Source organism: Vicugna pacos, chromosome 6 (genome assembly GCF_048564905.1).
Source record: "Vicugna pacos chromosome 6, VicPac4, whole genome shotgun sequence".
Classification (NCBI taxonomy): Eukaryota; Metazoa; Chordata; class Mammalia; order Artiodactyla; family Camelidae; genus Vicugna; species Vicugna pacos.
Window position 1 is genome coordinate 93034753 of NC_132992.1, and position 17962 is coordinate 93052714.

Here is a 17962-nt window from a genome sequence, read left to right on the forward strand (position 1 = left end):
CTGACGCCTAGAATAGACACCTGTACACCAGTCGCATGTTGCACCTTGGATGTGTGTGTCAGGCACTTTGTTAGAGGCAGGGACCCTGCAGAGGAGGACCCAGCTAAGATTGCTGCCCTCAGAGCCCACATTTTCCTAAACAAGGACTTGAAGGGGTTCAGGATACACTTCTGTGGCATAAAAATTATTTTGAGTAGCAGCCATTTGAGTTCCTGAAAAGTCTCATCTGCCTAGAGCAGAGCCTTCCAAAAGAACTAGGTTGTCATAAATCCCTTCCCGGGGAGCAATCAGGGAAGACTGACTCTTATCACTGGAGACAAGTTGTCATCACACCTAAACAGGCATTGTCACAAGACTATCACAGCTTCCATTTACTCCCTAAGAGCTTATTTATCTTTCCTAAGTAATTTGTTTTCCGGTAAGCACCCTCTCCCCCATCCTTTCCCCTGTGAAGATAATCTATAAGCCCCACACTCTAATTGCCTGTTTGAGACACATTTTTCTGTGAATTCCTATAGGTACATTAATAAAAATATATTATTAAAATGTGCATTTTCTCTTGTTACTCTATCTTTTCCTGTTTAATTCACAGGCTCTTGGGACTGAACATAAGAGGATAGAGAAAAAATTTTTTCCTGCTCAACAGGCTCAAAGAAGATGGTTAAAGGAGATACTATGTTCTAGGTGAGGGGGCAGTTATTGTTTTAGAGGTCAGCGGGGACCTTTCTGACATCAAAGGATGAGAATGTCTTTCTTTCAAAAGTTAAAAAAAAAAAGGACAGGATTAAGGATTTCAAACAAATTCCACAAATCCGATCTCCCTCTGGCCAATCCTTATGCGGCTACTGATGAATTAAGTTAGGACACTGCAGGGAGCATAGTGAATGCAAGAGTACTGAGGATGAAGACGATGATGATGATGTTCCTGTGGAGAGAAAAATAATCGGGACGTTTACTGGAACCTTCTCAGACACCAGCCTGGCCCCCAGCCTCCCCCACTATGAGCATCGCGGCATTCCTCGTATTATGCTATAAATGCCAGTTTCCTCCTCCTTTTTCCAGCCTAGACCAGATACAGAGGGCAGGACAGTTCCAAGGGCAGGGATGATAACTCACCCAACAAGCGCTTAATTAATGTTTGTCAACCAACAGCCCTACTGCCCTCACTGAGAGACGTGCACACACTAGCAGCTGTAAGACACACGGAGCCAGGAGAGTAAAGAGGAGGGGGGTGGGGGAAGGGTGAGCCTAAGAAGAGCGGGCATAGAGCTGCGGACTGAGGTGCGAAGAGGGACGGGGAGATTCATTCCCTTATTCCTTCCTCCCTTCCTTCATTGTCATCCACCCATCATTCGTTCCCTGAGTGTGCACTGCTGGGCACTGAATGAGTGAAATATCACCTTGGCCCTCAAGGTGCTCCCAGTATGGGTTGAGAGAGTAAGGAGTGGGCCGACCTGGAAACAATTTGGGGGTTGGGGAGCCCACTTGTTAAAAATGCACACTTTGAACCCCCTCTCAGTTGTATTAAATCGGAAGATCTGGAGGTGGGGCCCAGGAGTCTACCTGTCCAGACAGGATCTTCAGGTGACCCTGACGCACTGACATTAAGAACATTTGGATAGTGCGATGTTAGGCCAGGGGCTCTGGAACCTCGAAGACTTCTGCCTGAGAGATCCTGGACAACTCCTGGAGGAGGTGACATCTGAAAGATAAGTACGTCCATAACAAGGAGGCAATAAGATAGTTTCGTCCGGTCCTATCCCTGAAGCGGCGGCGGGGCGGGGCGAGCTCAGGCCCCGCCCGCTGACCCACTCCGACAGGTGCGGTCGCCTTCCGAGGTGTTTTGGCCCGCGGGGCACTCGTAGCTGCCCCCTTTCCCAGGTGACGCACATTTGAGCCGCCGTCGCTCGGCAACTCAGGTTCGAGTCCCCGCGTCGGCCGTCATGGCGGACGCGGAGCCGGAGGCGGAGGATGGCAGCGAGGATGGCGGCGGCGGTCGGGCTGCCCCCGGCCAGAGCGGCAGCGTGGCGCGCGTGGCCCCGCTGGGCCCCGAGCAGCTGCGGCGGGTCCTGGAGCAGGTGACGAAGGCGCAGCCGCCCGCTGAGCCGCCGCCGCCGCCTTTCGTGCTGCAGGACGCGGCGCGGCGGCTGCGGGATGCGGCCCAGCAGGCAGCCCTGCAACGGGGCCCCGGCGCCGAGCCCCCGCGCCCGCCGCGCCTGCTGCCGCCGCAGGTGAGGCCCCGGGAGGGACGTGGGGAAACCGAGGCCCGGAGGGGGCGAGGCCTCACGGCGGGCAGGCCGAAGCCTGCGCCACCGCTTCACCTCTTAGGCCTTAGAGCTGCGCTGCCGGGGAGGCCGGTGTCCGCCCGCTTCAGTATCAGGGCGTCCCCATACTAAGGTCCGTAGGGCGGCAGGCCACCCCCACCTGTCACTGCTCCGGCGCTTTCAGCTCCTCCATCTCGCCTCCCTCCAGGAGCCTTTGCCCAAGCTGGCCGTCTGCCTGGGACGCCTGCCTACCGTCTCTGCTCTCACAGCCCCGCTCTGCGCTCCTGCGTGCCGCTTAGCTCCTCTTCCCGGCTTGTGTCCATTCATTCCGTATTTATTGAGCACTCACTGTGTTCCAGCACTGCCCGAGGTGCTGCTTTGAACACTGTGCATGAAGAACATAAGGCACGTTCTGGGAGTGACAAGGGGGCTGCTTTAGAGTGAGTAGTCCTTAGGCCTGACAGTGGAGCAGAGACCTGAATGGATTAAGAGGAGGCAAAATCGAGAATTTTTCAGGTGGAGGGTACTCCGAGGCCCAGACTTGAGACAGAATTAAGTGCCTTACAGTAGCTTCATGCAGGACTTACCACCCTCAGGGATAGTGCCTGGGTTCGTAACCGCAGTTACAAATGACCCAGTTGGTGCCTGGCATTCGGTTAATGAATGAAATGTGAAAACACTCTGTATACTACCAAACATTCTTTCTCAGTGGCATTTCTTGGGTCACACAGCTTTTGGCTGCTAGGGAAGTCGAACTAGACCGTGGTCTTCCAAGTCCAGAGTGTCTGGTGTAGCCCCTGAGACTGGAAGTCCTTCCCATCACCTGTAAAATCACCCCCTTTTAGCACTGCGGTTGTAAGTAACACAATGCTTCTCACTCCACAATTGCCACAGGGATTCTTCTTTCACTAGAAGAAATAGGTAGAGAATAGGATCAGCGATCTTTGCCGTTTTTTGGTTTTGGGTTTTGGCTGCTTAAGATTTATACCCAGATGGTCACCAAGACAGGGAAGCTGCCTTGCTAAGTTTGAGAAGACAAGTACAATTCTGCCCAAACACCACACTTCTGAGAGGTGTGATCTTGGGTAACTGAACCGCTCTGGGCTTTGGTCTCCTTATTTGCAGGAGGTTTGGCTCGCTGGATGTGCTTTCTAGCCCACATTCTGGTCGAGAAACAAGTACCTCCTGTTGTGGGACCCAGCGTGGTGGGCGGATGTCATGAGTGGTAAAAGAATTTACCAGCGATAAAGTATGAGATTAGGAAAGGAGTTTATTAGGGTGCACTGTCATAGACAGCAGCGGGCCACACAGACGGGAGGTGCCTGTGTGACCCCTGGGGGCCAGTTGTTCGGGTCTTTTATAAGGTCGGGTCACAAGGTGCCTGATCTGCTTGTGCACAAGGTTCTGATTGGTTGTAGGTGAGGCAAGAAGTTTAGGGTCCCTGAAGGGTGGTGGGGTTTATGACTGATAAGGATGAGGTGGGCTGAAACAAGCCAGCCTGGGCTGTTGTGAGATTAGGCATTACCTTGGGCTATTAGGGCGAACACACCCAGTAAAGATTGTACTGTTGATCACAGACAGACATCTGAGAGCCCAGGAATGGGGGTTGTTGGACTTGGAAGGATGTCATTTGGCCCCACGCCTACCATGTAAGCCCTGCACCGCTGGTCTGTGGAGTCAGAAGGATGATGATGGCTGTGTTTGCAGGCCTCTGCTCCATGTCCAGCACTGTGCTTGACCACTTGGTTCTCAGCAGTCACACAAAAGTGTTTGTATCAGCCTTTTACAGATGAGGAACAAAGTCAAGAGAGGTGGAGTGACCGCCCAGGGTCCCCCAGGTATGGCTGCACTCCAGGGCCTGTTGAATGTGACCACAGCTTTTTGGGTTTGGTGTGGCAACTTAGGAAAGAGTCTAAAAATTACATTTTCCATAAAACGGAAAGAAACCTAATCAGAGTTAGGTAGCGTGATTTTATTCTGTAGCTAATCTAATTGGGGTGATAGGAATACTGCATGCATTCACGATAATGTAATTTTGCGGTCTACTAGTCTTGTGCCCCAGCTGTGCCATGGAAGCCACAAGGACAAGTCAGATGTGTACCTTGCCCCCAAGGAGAGTATGATCTCATCAAGGAGATAAAACATAACTCACTTAACTTCTAATCAGGGTCAGAAAGCTAGAAATAAAGATAAAGAACTAAATATGTTTGGAGAAGGGAGAGGTTTTGCTGTCCCCTCTCCGAGCCTGTGACAGCCATATCCCTAACACCTGTGATGTCTCTGGCCCATGGGCACTGCTCAGTAACTATTTGGAGAACCTTGTTTACAGCAGCCCTGCCCTTTGGCGGGCTCTTTACTGTTACAGACAGTGCTGTCCTTGAACCTCCTACACATGCATCTTTGTGCCCATGCCAGGTTTCTTATGGGATCCAGGAAACGGGACTGCTGGGTCAGAAAGCACGTGCATTTAAAGTTTTGTTAGGTGTTAGAAAAAAAAAAGTTGTTGAAGAAATGCAGCCCCACTCCTAGGTGTGTGCCCTGGAGAAACTCACATGTGTGTACACACATCTGTGACCATGTGGAGCAGACCACAGAGCACAGGGTAGGGGACCATCTGCCCTTCAGCAGGAGATGCTGTTCTCATAATGCAGAGAAAATGAATGCTCAGAGTTATGGAATGTGGATGAATTTCATAAGCAAGATAGGGAGGAAAAAGCCTGAAAAGGCCCCAGCAAGTTGCAGAAGATGATATTCACTTTTTATAAAGTTTAAAAACACATAAAGGGCCAGGGAGGGATAAATTAGGAGTTTGGGATTAACAGAGACACATTAAAATATATAAAATAGAGAAACAACCAGGCCCTACTGTATAGCACAGGAAACTATGTTTAATTTCTTGTATTAATACATAATGGGAAAGAATCTGAAAGTCCATATATATATTTATATGTATGTGTATAACTGAATCGCTTTGCTGTACACCTGAAACTAACACTGTAAATCAACTATACTTCAATAAAGAATAAAATTAAAAAGCACATCAAAACTGAATTATACATTTTTAGGGATGTCTACGTATGTAATGTAAAGAATGCGTGAGAACGACAACCAGCATATTCAGGATAGGGTGGAGAAGGAGGTGTGCAGATGTCTCCCTGTGGTGACAGGGTCGCATGTTGTGAGGTGGGTGGTGGGGACTTGGGTTATACTGTTCTTTATGGCTTTTTTGATTTCCTAGATTTCATTGAAAACTTTTTAAAGAATGAGGCCACTAATTGAATTGAGTTCGATTTAGAAATACTAAGAACGCCAAGTAAATAAATACACATGTGGTAAAACTATAAAGGATTTTTAAATAGTTCATGAAGTCAACTTAGTGAATTATGACAAGTGTTTTTTTAAACTTTTTTTTATTGAGTTATAGTCATTTTATAATGTGTCAAATTCCAGTGTAGAGCACAATTTTTCAGTTATACATGAACACGCATACATTCATTGTCACATTCTCTTTCACTGTGAGCCACCACAGGATCCTGTATATATTTCCCTGTGCTACACAGTACAATCTTATTTATCTATTCTACATTTTGAAATCCCAATCTGTCCCTTCCCACGCCCTGTCCCCCTGGCAACCACAAGTTTGTATTCTACGTCTATGAGTCTGCTTCTGTTTTGTATTTCTGTTTCGTTTTTTTTTTTTTTTAGATTCCGCATATGAGCGATCTCATATGGTATTTTTCTTTCTCTTTCTGGCTTACTTCACTTAGAATGACATTCTCCAGGAACATCCATGCTGCTGCAAATGGCGTTATGAGTAGTATTCCATTGTATAAATATACCATAGCTTCTTTATCCAGTCGTCTGTTGATGGACATTTAGGCTCTTTTCCACGTTTGGCTACTGTAAAGAGTGCTGGTATGAACATTGGGGTGCAGGTGTATGACAAGTGTTTTTTAAAAAGCGACATAGAGCAGATACTATCAGAAGGCAGGAATGGTAGGAAGTTTCACAAACTTTATTTTGTTTATATATACAAATGCTTCTGCACTCATGATGGAGGTGACAGAAGCTAGATCACTGTGGCCTGGTGGGTAGGATGGATAAGAAACACTGCAAATAGTACAGACACATCGTACAGACTTTTTATATGTAAGATGTATAAGTTAGAAAAAATTTAATAGGTTTAAGATGAGAGCAAAATTGCAGAAATGTTGATAAGCATAATGCTTCTTTTCTCTTTCTGTATTTAAGCAACTGGAAGCCATTTATGTGAAGGTAACATCCAGAGACTTGAAAGGCCAGGAGAAGCCGATGCCCACACTGGCCACCATCCAGCCCCAGGCGGCTGGGCCAGGCCCACCTCCCCAAAGGCACTGCAGTGTGCTGGGACTCAGCATCGCCAGCTCGCAGCTGCTCAGGGCAAAGCCCCTTCTGAGCACCGGGCCACAGCCGTGCTTCCTGAGTACCTCGCCTCAGCCTCCTGCTCAGGTGTTAGTACAGAGGCCACTGCCTGCCCTCCGACCAGTCTCTGTGAAGAGAGGCTTGGCTCCTGAGGCTCCAAGTGGGCAGGGAGCCACGTTGGCCCCTTCGTCGGCCTCCGACCAGCCAGCAGTGACATCTGTTTCATCCAGTTCAGCAAATTTATTTATTTCCAACTCACATGCAAAACACACTGAGAAACTAAAAAAATCTTTAAAAGTAAAAACACGTTCTGGACGGATATCTCGACCTCCCAAGTATAAAGCTAAAGATTATAAATTCATAAAAACAGAGGATTTGGCCGACGGACACCCGTCAGATTCTGACGATTATTCAGAACTGAGTGTGGAAGAAGATGAGGACCAGAGGGGGAAGCAGGCGCTCTTTGACCTGTCGAGCTGCATCCTGAGGCCCAAAACGTTTAAGTGTCAGACATGTGAAAAGTCATACATAGGAAAGGGGGGTCTGGCCCGGCACTTTAAGCTTAATCCAGGCCACAGCCATGTGGAGCCTGAGATGTCGCTGTCGGAGAAGGCCAACGGGAGCGTGATCCAGGGCCCCACAGAGGGCAGGACTGTCAGCCTGGCATCCCCGGAGCCACCCCCACCGGCTCTTCTAAGTGAGGATGGGGCCTGGTCAGCAGGGGGTGGCCTGCAGGTAACGTTTCTCTCTGGTAGGAGTGTCCTTATTCCTGCCCGTCCTTAAATTAGCTGCACATTGTCTGCACTGCCGCTGGGTAATCAGGGAGAAGTGTGTCTTCTGCCTGGCGCAGCGTGGTTTACCGAGCACGTCTGAGGGCAGTGTAGCCGCCAGTCCTTTAGGTCTGGTCAGTGAACTAATCGCAGAGCACCCTTGGCCGGAACCGACCTGCCCGCGGCCTTGGGAAAGGCCCTAGTGGGGGCACCGCTCTCCGGGCTGCTTCCTGGGGCGTCTGCAGTAACCCGCTGCCTGCCCGGTCCCCATGTCCTCGCCCTGCTTTTCCCCTTTTGACACGATCAGACAAAGCAGATACACGTCACCGTGAGTTTGCATCACTACGTCAATGTATATTTACTGAAATTTTAACTTACCCAACGTGTGTGGTGAGCGCTTGTGTGCGGTATACAGGAGGTTGGTCATTTTAACAGCGGTAAAACCATGGGACAGCCTGGTGTCAGGATTCCAAGGTGCTACCTTGCTCTGTAGCATCAGCCTCGGTAGTGACAGTAGTAACAGTGCCGTTACTGCAGGCCTACCTTGGGCAGGAGGCGCACGTGCATTTTCTCAATCCTGGGAGAGCCCTGAAGGCAGGTGCAAGGGTTCCTGCCTGCGACGAGGCACCTAGGTCTCAAAGAGGGTGGTGGGCATCCCTGTCAAGACACGTCTAGGAGTCTGTCCCGGGGGGAGTTTAGACCCAGTCTTCTGACTTCGCAGCTCACGCTCTAGGCCCGCTTGCCTCTGGTAGAAGGTTCTGTGCCTCTTGCAGCTGGAAAAAGCCCAACTTTTGTGAGACTGCTTACTTCTCTTAAGTTGTAGTAGGACCAGGGTGACCATGTGGTTTATCACCCAAACCAGGACATTTTGAGAATAAAAGGGGTGATTCCAGGGGACATCCAGGACTGTCTCAGACAAACTGGACGGCCAGGCTGACTGGCACTTTCTTTTTCCTTCAATAACGAAATCCTACACCACTGAAAAAGCAACTTCTGGATATCGGACTTCCTGAATATAGGCACCTGGCCTTGCTCCAGATTGCTTGGAGGCCGTGGGGTCCTGGAGCTGGCTCCCTCCAACCAGAGAGACATCATATCTGTGTCCTTTCCTGAGCCTGCTGTGGAGGGCCACTTGGTACTTAAAGCCACAAACAGACCTGGCACTCCTCCTGAGGCGCCACTGTCGTGAAGACGTGGAAAGAAAACTATCTGGGAGGACGTACTTGGTGCTGGCTTTCCTTGCGTTTGTTTAACCTTCCCATAGTCTTGGGAGGTGTAGGTGTACTACTCCTCTTTTCAGGGGAGGGAATTGGCCCAGAATGAGGAAATAGTGTCAGGTCCAGATTCTCTTCCTAAAGCTATGCAAATGCACGGCTACAGAGCACACAACTGGCTGCCCCGCCTGGGGCGGGGCCAGGGGGATGCGCGATGCTGTGTGCCCAGGGTTTCTTTTTGTGATGATGAAAATGTTCTGCGATTAGATCACGGCGATGGTTACACAGCCTTGTGAATATACTAAAACCTACTTAATTGTATATTTCCAAAGGATGAATTTTATGGTGTTTGAAGTATATCCAGTAAAAAATAATAAAATTTAAAAGTCATAGGTAAATTATGAATTAACAAAATTCATATCAGTTTTTAAGATGACAGTGACATCAGAAGAGTTTCTTGTTTCATTTTGGGCAACACCTCAGGGTTATGGTTTGTCAGTCCAGACTTACTGGCTGGTTAATGTTCATCTGGTAGCTTAAAGGAATACTTCAAGATGCATTGATTATAGTTCTTAATAATGCAAAGAAGAATAACCAAGCAAGTTCCTTGCTTTTGACTTGACATTTTTCTGCTTTAAGGTTTTCATTATGGTGTGTAAAGCATAATTATTTTATTTTCATTTTGGGTTGCACCACTTATCTAGAATAGTCAGTCAGTACAAGGTGATGAGGCGTTGGTGTCTGAACCAGAAAATGGAAGTTGTTCAGCCCTTTCGGGATCAGAGAGACACCCAGGACCTAGAAGTGTCTGCTCCACGGCCCCTGCAGAGCCCAGCACAGCCGTCCTGAAGCAGAGCGGACCGCACGTGGGTGCTGGCACGGCCAGGGCGCGGAGCCCGGCGAGGAGCAGAGCCCAGCTCCAGGAGGTGCGTCGCTCTTAGAACCCTGTTCTTGAAACCCATTTCTCTGGCATGGTATGTGGCAATTCACTATTAGGTTTCTGAATTTTAAAGTAAAATACCCAGATCAACTAAACAGTTCACCTGATGTGTAATTGGATGAAGGACGTAATAAATTCATAATAGCATTATCTGAGAGAACTCCTGGGTTGGCCAGAGGGCCTTAGGTATAGCAAGAGCTGCTTGCCTCTGACTTTTGGAATAATTATAACCTGTGCTTTCATGGAAGCAGTTTAGAAAACAACATAATGTTTTCCCTTTTTTTGTAAAAAGTTTCAAGGTATAAAAGCATATTTCAGGTTTTAAGTTCTAGACTCTCCATTCCTCTATTCCAGCCCCTCGAAAGTAGCTTTACTGAGTTTAGTTGAATTGGCTTAGAAAAGTAGAACCCTAAGCTCGCGCAGGTTGTCTTTGGCCAGGATGTACTCGCTTGTCTGCTAACGACCAGATGAGGATCTTAAAAGAGGTGAAAAATCGCGTGAGATGGCACGAGATACGTTAGTGAGACAGCTGGCCCCAGAAGGAGTGGCTGTCAGGCCCAGGGCCTCCAAACTCCTGCACACAGGGGAAGACGTGGTTTTCAGAAAGGAAGTGGGTTTCCTAGAAAGCTTCACGAGGTTACGTGTTCTAGCGGGAAGCTTAAACCCTGGTGAATTCGCTTTTCTCCCAGTGGGGCTTGTTAATGAATCCTGGATGACTAATTTTGGGGAGTAGGGGGGGAGATATTCTCTGACTCGATTCATTTATTAACATTCAAAATAGCCATCGTCTTCTGGCACTTTCCACGGGGCAGCTCAGCCACGCTGACTGCTGTGCGCCGAGCTAGGTTCCATCCTGAAACTCAGGCTATTAACTCACATAAGGTTACTCCGCAGACGGGGCAGACCCGGAATTTGAATCGAGGGTGTGTGGTCTCTACTAAGTAGGAGCGTGTGGTAGCGCCTGAGATCAGTGAGGCCTGGCCTACCGGGTGCATCAGTGACCCTGACCTATCAGCCTGCCTGATAGGCCCCATCTGTCGGCCAGAGTCAAGGACTGCTCTGAACAGGGCCCTCTCCTTCTTATTATAGAAGGGAATCTCCCCAGAAGTGGGCGCTACTTTGCACACCAACCGGGTGTCCAGCTAGTATCAGGCCCTGTCCTGGGTGTGGGGGACACTGTGCATCACGGAGGCAGGGGCCCTGCTCTGGGGGGAAAAATGACAGCCAGGGTGGTCAGCGACAGCACTGTCAGGTGGGCAGGGTGTGGAGCAGAGAACTGAGGAGATGGCCTCCTGCCATTGTGATGCTTGAACGTCGCGGGGGATAAGGCCCCGTGTTCCGACCTCCTCACACCGCCAGGGTGTTGGGAGCCAGCTGGTCATCTTTCTCTAAGGGCTTTTGAGAGTCATAATTAAACATCTTTAACTTGCAAATGAAAAGGTTTCCTTTTGCTTTTCTGACCCTGTGGCTTCCTCTGAACCCCTTCCAGTCCCTTGCAGCTTCTAATTGATCTCTCTTCCCAAACCCTGAGCTTGTGACCTCCCTGAGCCTCATAAGCCTTTCTGTTTCTAGGACTTCTCAGCTTCCCCTCATGTTCTTGCCTCCCTGGGGGATCTCACCCATCCCCCTGGTTTCTCAGAACATCTTCTGTCTGCTGACTCTACATCTGTATTTCTGATCAGACCTCTCCCGAGCAGCAGAGCTGATCGCAGGTGTTCCTACCTGGGTGTCCTGTAGACCCCTCCACCCTGCACATCCCAGAAGGGCCTACAAGCTGGCATCCTGCTCTGCTCTTCCTTGTCAGGGGTCTGCGAGGGCCCAGCTGGGGCCCCAGAGGTGCCCAGGACCCCTTCTTGGCTCACCCCTCCCTGCGTCGTCATCCTCGGGTTCTTGTCGGGTGCTTTGGTGGTGGTCTCCTGACGTGGGCTGCCTCTGGATTTTGCTTGCATTTTCATCCCTGGCACTGGTTGGCGAGCCCTGGGGAGCAGGGAACGCATTTCCCCATTGGTCTGGTACCCACAACTCGCTCCGTGCTCTCATGGGGAAGTCAAACTCTGAATCCAGAATCCATCAGAAGACTTTGTTAATAGGTGAGCACGTGAGATATTTAATAAGGCAGAGTGTTTATAGCTGAGAGTTATGTAATCACTAAGATTTTAGGAAACCTTCTTTTATGTTCTTTGCTGCACCAATTTATTGGCCACTGGGAGATTCTTTCTGTGCTTTCAAAGATGCCAAACACTTTCTTCTGGTAGTTTCTCCACCAGTGTGACCAGGAGGATCTAGTGGAGTTGGCTCTGCCTCAGCTGGCTCAGGTCGTGACCGTGTATGAATTCCTTCTGATGAAGGTGAGTGTTCTTAGTGTTTCTGAGTGACTGAGGGCTGATTTGAAGCTGTTTGGAAAGGCAGCCTTCACATTCACAGCAGACACAGCCACCCCCTGGGAGTCGCTACCCCCCCCAGGACAGAGCAGAAGCGAGCCCGGGGCCGGCGGGGGGGCAGGTGGCTGCACCGCCAGGCAGGCCGCTCCGAACTCCCTTGACTGTTCTAACTTTGTGCGGGAGGAGCCGAAGTCAGCTTTCTCCCTGGCGCCCACCCACCCTGCCAGCCTCCTGCTGCCTGCGTGTCCCGGCAGGCCCGCGGTCCGGGCCTTACTGCCTCCCTGTCTGGCTCCCCTGGCCTCTGGTCTCTGGCGGCCCTCACCCTGGGGTGGCTTCCTTCCTGGGCAGCTTCTCCCAGGCCCTTCCTGGCATCCCCGCCGAGCCGAGAGCTGGGCACATGGAGGCCCTCCCTGGGGAGCGGAGGCAGCGCTGCACGGATGGGTGCCGAGGGCTCGGGAGCTGGTGTCCTGCCCTCCTTTGGGTCTCTCTGTCTTTTCCATACCACTGCCTCGGGCTGAAATGTGTTCTGTCATCTTTGTCTTCACTAAGGTTGAAAGAGGTCATCTAGCAAAACCTTTCTTCCCAGCTGTATACAAGGAATTTGAAGAGTTGCACAACATGGTTAAGAAAATGTGTCAAGATTACCTGCACAGTTCTGGTCCCTGTCTTCAGGAGCCCCTGGAAATAAACAACAACAAGGTAACAAGCTCGCAGGGGAGGACGCGTCGCTCTTAGGGCCAAAAGGAGTCTGTCCCTTAAAAAGGAGACTATTTCAGCAGAGATGTCTTCATAGTCAACTTCTTTTTGGTGCTTTTTTCCATGAAGTGAAGGTTTTTTGTCTTAACATAAAAGCAATCTGTACTTTTTTCAGAAAACTTAGAAATGCAGATAAGCTAAAAGAAAATTGTCAACACCGTAGCCCCCCCTCACTGAGGGATGCAGGTCACAGGCCACAGGTTGTGTTGTTTCTTCATTATGTAGGTTTTTGCAAAGGGATGAGACCAACAGTTTTAGTTTGTGGTTGCTTTGACAAAATTCTCGTTTCAGTGTCGCTGTCTTCATCAGACTGGCTTTAGCTCTGTTGGGTCCTTGACAAAAGCACATTGGGAACAGATGTGGTTTTACTTGTTTTGGATAAAACCTTTTGCTGGGCATAGCACACGCCCCGTGGTCAGGCCATGCAGGGGCCTCTCACTGTGTCCAGCACAGAGCATCCCCTGACCCTCACAATGTCCCTGCCCCTGCTCCCCGCCGCCCCATGAAAGTGTGGCACTGAGTTCGTGGTCTTTTCCTGCTCTCAAAAGGCCATGAGTTTAAAATAGTGTCTGGTTTTACAGCAACATGGATGGACTTGGAGGATATTATGCTGAGTGAGGTAAGTCAGAGGAAGACAGATACCATATGATATCACTTACATGTGGAATCTAAAGCATAAAACAAACCAGTATCACAAACAAATAAATAAGTAGTGTCTGGTGTATTTGAAAAAGTGTTTGTCCAACAGTGACAAATCCTTGGGCCACGCTGACTTTAACTGCTCTTCATATTTTGTTAAACTGATGAAGGACCTGCCTGTCTGTGATCAGAGGCTGTCATCATTAGCTATATACAAATTCAGTATTTACTATAAACTTTTTTTTGTTTCATTTTCTCAAATTGTATATTAGAAAAATATAATGGATTTTTACTGAGCCTCATATAGATGCCCTGGTTGGCAGTTGTCAACCATCTGTTCTTTAAACTGTAGGTGAAGCAGGCATGGGTACCACCTGTTATGAACCAGACAGGACGTGCAGGGACGCTGTGCATGCCCACTGGACCCATCTTTGCAGGCAGTTCAGGCTGTGCCACAGCCTATTTATTAATTAATTTATTTATATTTATTTAACAGAGGTGCTGGGGATTGAACTCAGGACCTCGTGCATGCTAAGCATGTGCTGTACTGCTGAGCTGTACCCTCCCCACTCACAGCCTCTTTGGAGCAAAGGCAGTGGCTCAGTTTGCAGGGGACACTGTCAGGTTGGTAGGTGCTAAGCTTGCTGACCCTTGTTCTCTACTCTGACCTGGAACTGCTGCCCCTCCTGCCCACCCCTCCCATCCCCTGCGGTGCTCTCTCTGTGCTGGCTGTGTGTAAACCAGGGACCTTTACATCTGCTGTTTTACATAGGTTTTGCAGGTGGAATCTAATCCTTACAAAATCCCTCAGGGCAGCTGTGGTCTGCAGTTTCCCTCAGATAAGGACTCAGAGATGTAGCTGCCAAGGTCACCCAGGCTCCATGCAGAGAAGCTAGGATCCAGCTCAGACTCTCAAACCTGCATCCTTCCCACCAGCTGGGAAAGGAGATCTGGTTCCAGCATAGGCGGGATTATTTTTCTGAAGGTACCAGTGAGAATTCAGGAAAGGAGGCATACTGGGCATAGAAGTTACAGTGGTGTCAGACTCACATTCTTCAGCTTGTGTGACAATTTATCTTCACTTTCCCGTTAGATGGCGCCTGGCTGTACAAAGGGGCTTCACAGATTTAAACTCAGCCCTTCGATTCTTCTGTGCCGACGTGCTTCTGGATCTTGTGTGTTTTGGGTGAAGCATCTCTGTGGCCCCTTTCTTCTCAGGTTGCTGAATCCTTGGGAATCACGGAAGAATTCCTGAGGAAAAGAGAAACACGCACAGATTGCGTTCCACCCAAGTGCGCCAGCCGAGAGATGGACAGGGAGGGGCCGGGAGAAGCCGGCCGACGGAAGAGGGGCAACCAGGTGGGCACGGCGTTGAGGGGGTGCCGGCTACTGTCTGTTCAGGGCTGGATTATTGTAGTTACACCTCTTCAACTCACAGCATGGTTCCCAGGAAGAAGAGGTTTCTTCCTAGTCTTGGCTGATCGGCCCCTCTCTTCACAGACCACAGAAGAGGGGCTGGCTTCAGTGAAAAGGACCAGGAGAGAAACTCTGCCCCAGGATACTGAGCCTTCTGCCAACATCGGAGGCCAGCAGAGGCCGGCCCTGTGGGTCCCAGCTGCCAGTGAGGGTAAAACGCTCTTTGTGGTGTGCACCCCAGGGCTCGGGCCTGCTTCTCAGGGGTGGGTGCCCCTGCGGCCACATGTCAGAGAATCTTCTCTTTCTCAAGAGTTTTACCTCCACCTCCCACTATTCTGTCATTCCATGTTCATTCCCTCTGGGTCTTGAGGTATTTGAGGTTTACTTGGGTCATTTATTGAAATAAAGAGCTGCCTTGTGGTGAGTGGGTTGCACCTGAGAGGGTCCCGAGAAGTTGAGCAGACCTGAGAGCAGGGACAGGTACACAAGACACACTGCGCCTGTGGCTTCGCCTTCCTGAGACTGGCTCTAAGTGTCAGCTGAGATTTAACATTTGAAAAGAAGACATTCTGGCTTTTATTTTGGCTCTAGCCAGAATCAATCAATTAGCCACTTTGAACACATGGCAGGCAAACTGAGAATCACTCTCTAACTTCCTAAACTCTTACCAGGGCCTCCTGATGCCTTGCCTCATCCTAAGGTCTCCAATTTAAAGAGGCATTCTCCACTTCAGAACTTACTGCTCAGTTCTGCCATCGTGGAGGGCAGGTCTGTTCAGTGAGAACAGGGAAGACTGCCCCCAGCTGGAATGCAGCTCCCCTCGGCCGACTGGTCGGCTTCCTCTTTGCGTTTCATCCGTCCTTGGAAACGACCAAGCCCAAGTAGCAAGGAGGTTCATGTTTTCTTTTTTTTGGGCAAGAAAATACTTTGGACTAGCTTGTTTGGGGTAGTGAGTGCAGTGAACCAGCCATGATTACCTGTTTTTCCGAACTGTTTAGGTTTTGGCCCTGGAGTAAACGGACGCACCTCTCACCTGGCTGACGACAGCCCCCCGAGGCCGGCTTCCGAGAGGGATGGAAGCACCGCACACACAGGCCAGCGGCTGACAGCGTTCGCTGACTTAGCAGCTGGGAGTGGGTCTGCAGACCCTGCTCCCTGGTGCCGGGATGTGAGTGGGCTGGGGGCACCGGCCCTGGGGTGGGTGGCAGCAGTCCCCGAGAACACCCAGGAACACTGGACAGACGCCGCCACCGGGGACAGCCTGAGGAGCTGGCGTCTCTGCAGCAGCTCGACGTCCGCCGGCGGAGTGGGGTCCCTGCTGCCCGGCGGGTCTGGAAGTGCAGAGGCAGGGAACCTCTGTGAGGTGCACGACTCCCACGTGACCAGCCCCGGTGAGGTCCTGCTTGCCCAGGCTGCGGCCCCTCCGCTGGACAAAGTGTTGTCCTTGGACATCGGGCCTGCTGACCATGCCTGTGGCTCTGTGTCCGAGCCCGGGCCTCAGCTATGTCCGGAAGGGGGTCTTGGAGGCCACGTGGGGGACTTGGACCAGTTGCCCTGTGGGACTGAGACACACACTGACCAGGCGGAGCTGGAGCACGTTGCAGCCGTCGGGGAAGCTGTGGCTTTTGAAGTTACCAACGGGTGCCATGAGTTGCCTCAGGGACAGGAGCGGATATTTATTCAGACTCCTGACGGACTTATCTTGCCCCACCCAGGCCCCGTAGTGCCTGTGGAGGGGGACACTGTCATAGTGGCCAACGCAGAGGGGCCTGCCCTGCAGACCGGCCGCCTGGAAGGGGTTCCTCCAGATTCTGGGGAGGCAAGCCTTCACAGTGAAGTTGGGTCAGTCCTGCAGTCCTAGAGTTGTATGTATTTTATCCAGAGAAGGTCTATTTCAAGTAATGTATATTTTTCTAATGTGAATACTGATGCAAATGAATCTTTTATTTATAAAGAAATGTCTTTCCATCCCGCTGCCGACCCTTTGCTACATCTTGCTCATTGTGATGATGGCAGATGTGCTACCTGATCGTGAATTCCCCTGACACATCTCACTCTTAGGAGCCTCTGACGCCACTGTAGTTAATACCGCTGCACTATTACCTGACTGTCCCCCTGCTCTCCAGTCCCCCAAAACTATGTCCCCTTTCCCCTTGGTGGTATATTGGCTTCTCACCAGACTTGGTCCATACTACAAGCTGCTTCTGGGTTCAATAAAAAGTCAATAAGTAAGCTTGCCATTTGGGCAGCATTTTATTGGGAAGTAGAAAGGAAAGTGTCTACTTACTTCTTATGGGTGAGGAAATCGAGGTGTAAAGACAGGAGCCCCAGTCCTTGAATGTCCCACTTGTGAAGTCACTTAACAAGGCCTTTTTTTTCCCACGTTTTCTGTGGCTCTCCTATAGGAGAGAACAGGGGGGCCATTTGCCCACACTCAGGTGGGAGCATCAAGAAGGCGCAGCGGTCCTCTCCCCTCACTGGCAGAGCTGGGGGTTGGGGGCTGCACCTTGCCCTGGCGCGGTGCTCCTTCCGGGGAAGCTTATCCTTGGGGCCCGCATTTCCTACAGCCCTCCCAGGGACGGCATTTTTCTGTCCTCTCACCTGATCTCAAAGCAGGTCCGACGGGAACAGAAGGGCAGGCGACCTAGGACTGAAGGAGCAAGCCACAGCCACCCAGGAGCGCTGGGCTGGCGGCTCAGGCCGTGGGGTGCCCTCAGGAGTCCACAGGCCCATGAAACCAGCCTGAGTCCCATCCCTGGATCCTGGAGCCTGGGGGTTAGGATTGTGACACATGACTTTGTGGGGACCATGGCACCTCTCAAGTAAAACTGAGCTGCTGGGCATTCAGAAGTCGAGTGGCTTCACTCCAGAGGTGGTCCAGACCCAGGCTGATTCCTCACCTCAGGCGGCCCTCTTCCCAGAGGTCTCAGAAGGCTCCCTGCCCTTGTGTGTCTGCTCCGTCCTCCAGGACGTGAGGAGGAGCAGGAGGAGCACACAAAACTTAAGGGGCGTGATCTGGACATTGCACACGTGGCCTCTGTGCACATCTCATTAGTCACGTGGCCACACCTGGCTGCTAAGGTTCTGAAACCTAGTCCTAAGCAGGTACCCATGCACCAGCTGACACTTAAATGGAGAATCAATACTGAAGGACAACCAGCCCAAGCCCTCCACCCCCATG

The 17962-nt window shown here is 50.6% G+C and overlaps 1 protein-coding gene and 1 long non-coding RNA gene across 3 annotated transcripts; one reads left to right on the forward strand and one right to left on the reverse strand.

Moving 5' to 3' along the window:
* Positions 1–565: 565 nt before the first annotated feature.
* LOC140697009 (uncharacterized) lies at positions 566–3000 on the reverse strand. The gene is made up of 3 exons (XR_012073831.1): positions 2425–3000; positions 1564–1702; positions 566–925 (listed from the first exon to the last, which is right to left on the reverse strand). It is a non-coding gene; the product is annotated as an uncharacterized lncRNA (long non-coding RNA).
* Positions 1892–17013, forward strand: ZNF839 (zinc finger protein 839). 2 transcript variants are annotated; one of them, XM_072963764.1, is made up of 8 exons: positions 1892–2231; positions 6516–7400; positions 9354–9575; positions 11845–11937; positions 12520–12669; positions 14584–14724; positions 14866–14992; positions 15780–17013. In XM_072963764.1, exons 1-8 carry the CDS (start codon positions 1944–1946, stop codon positions 16640–16642), a joined length of 2769 nt encoding a protein of 922 aa, XP_072819865.1. In that variant the 5' UTR covers positions 1892–1943; the 3' UTR covers positions 16643–17013. The 2 variants fall into 2 exon arrangements, with proteins under 2 accessions (XP_072819865.1, XP_072819866.1); XM_072963765.1 differs by lacking the exons at positions 6516–7400; positions 9354–9575 and having other exon boundaries at positions 1897–2231.
* The last annotated feature ends 949 nt before the right edge of the window (positions 17014–17962 follow it).

Coding starts and splice junctions, on each gene's coding strand:
- ZNF839 (XM_072963764.1), top strand. CDS start 1,944: ATGGCGGACGCGGAGCCGGAGGCGGAGGATGGCAGCGAGGATGGCGGC. Junction 9,576..11,844: donor GCAGAGCCCAGCTCCAGGAG/GTGCGTCGCTCT, acceptor TTCTTCTGGTAG/TTTCTCCACCAGTGTGACCA. Junction 14,993..15,779: donor GGTCCCAGCTGCCAGTGAGG/GTAAAACGCTCT, acceptor CGAACTGTTTAG/GTTTTGGCCCTGGAGTAAAC.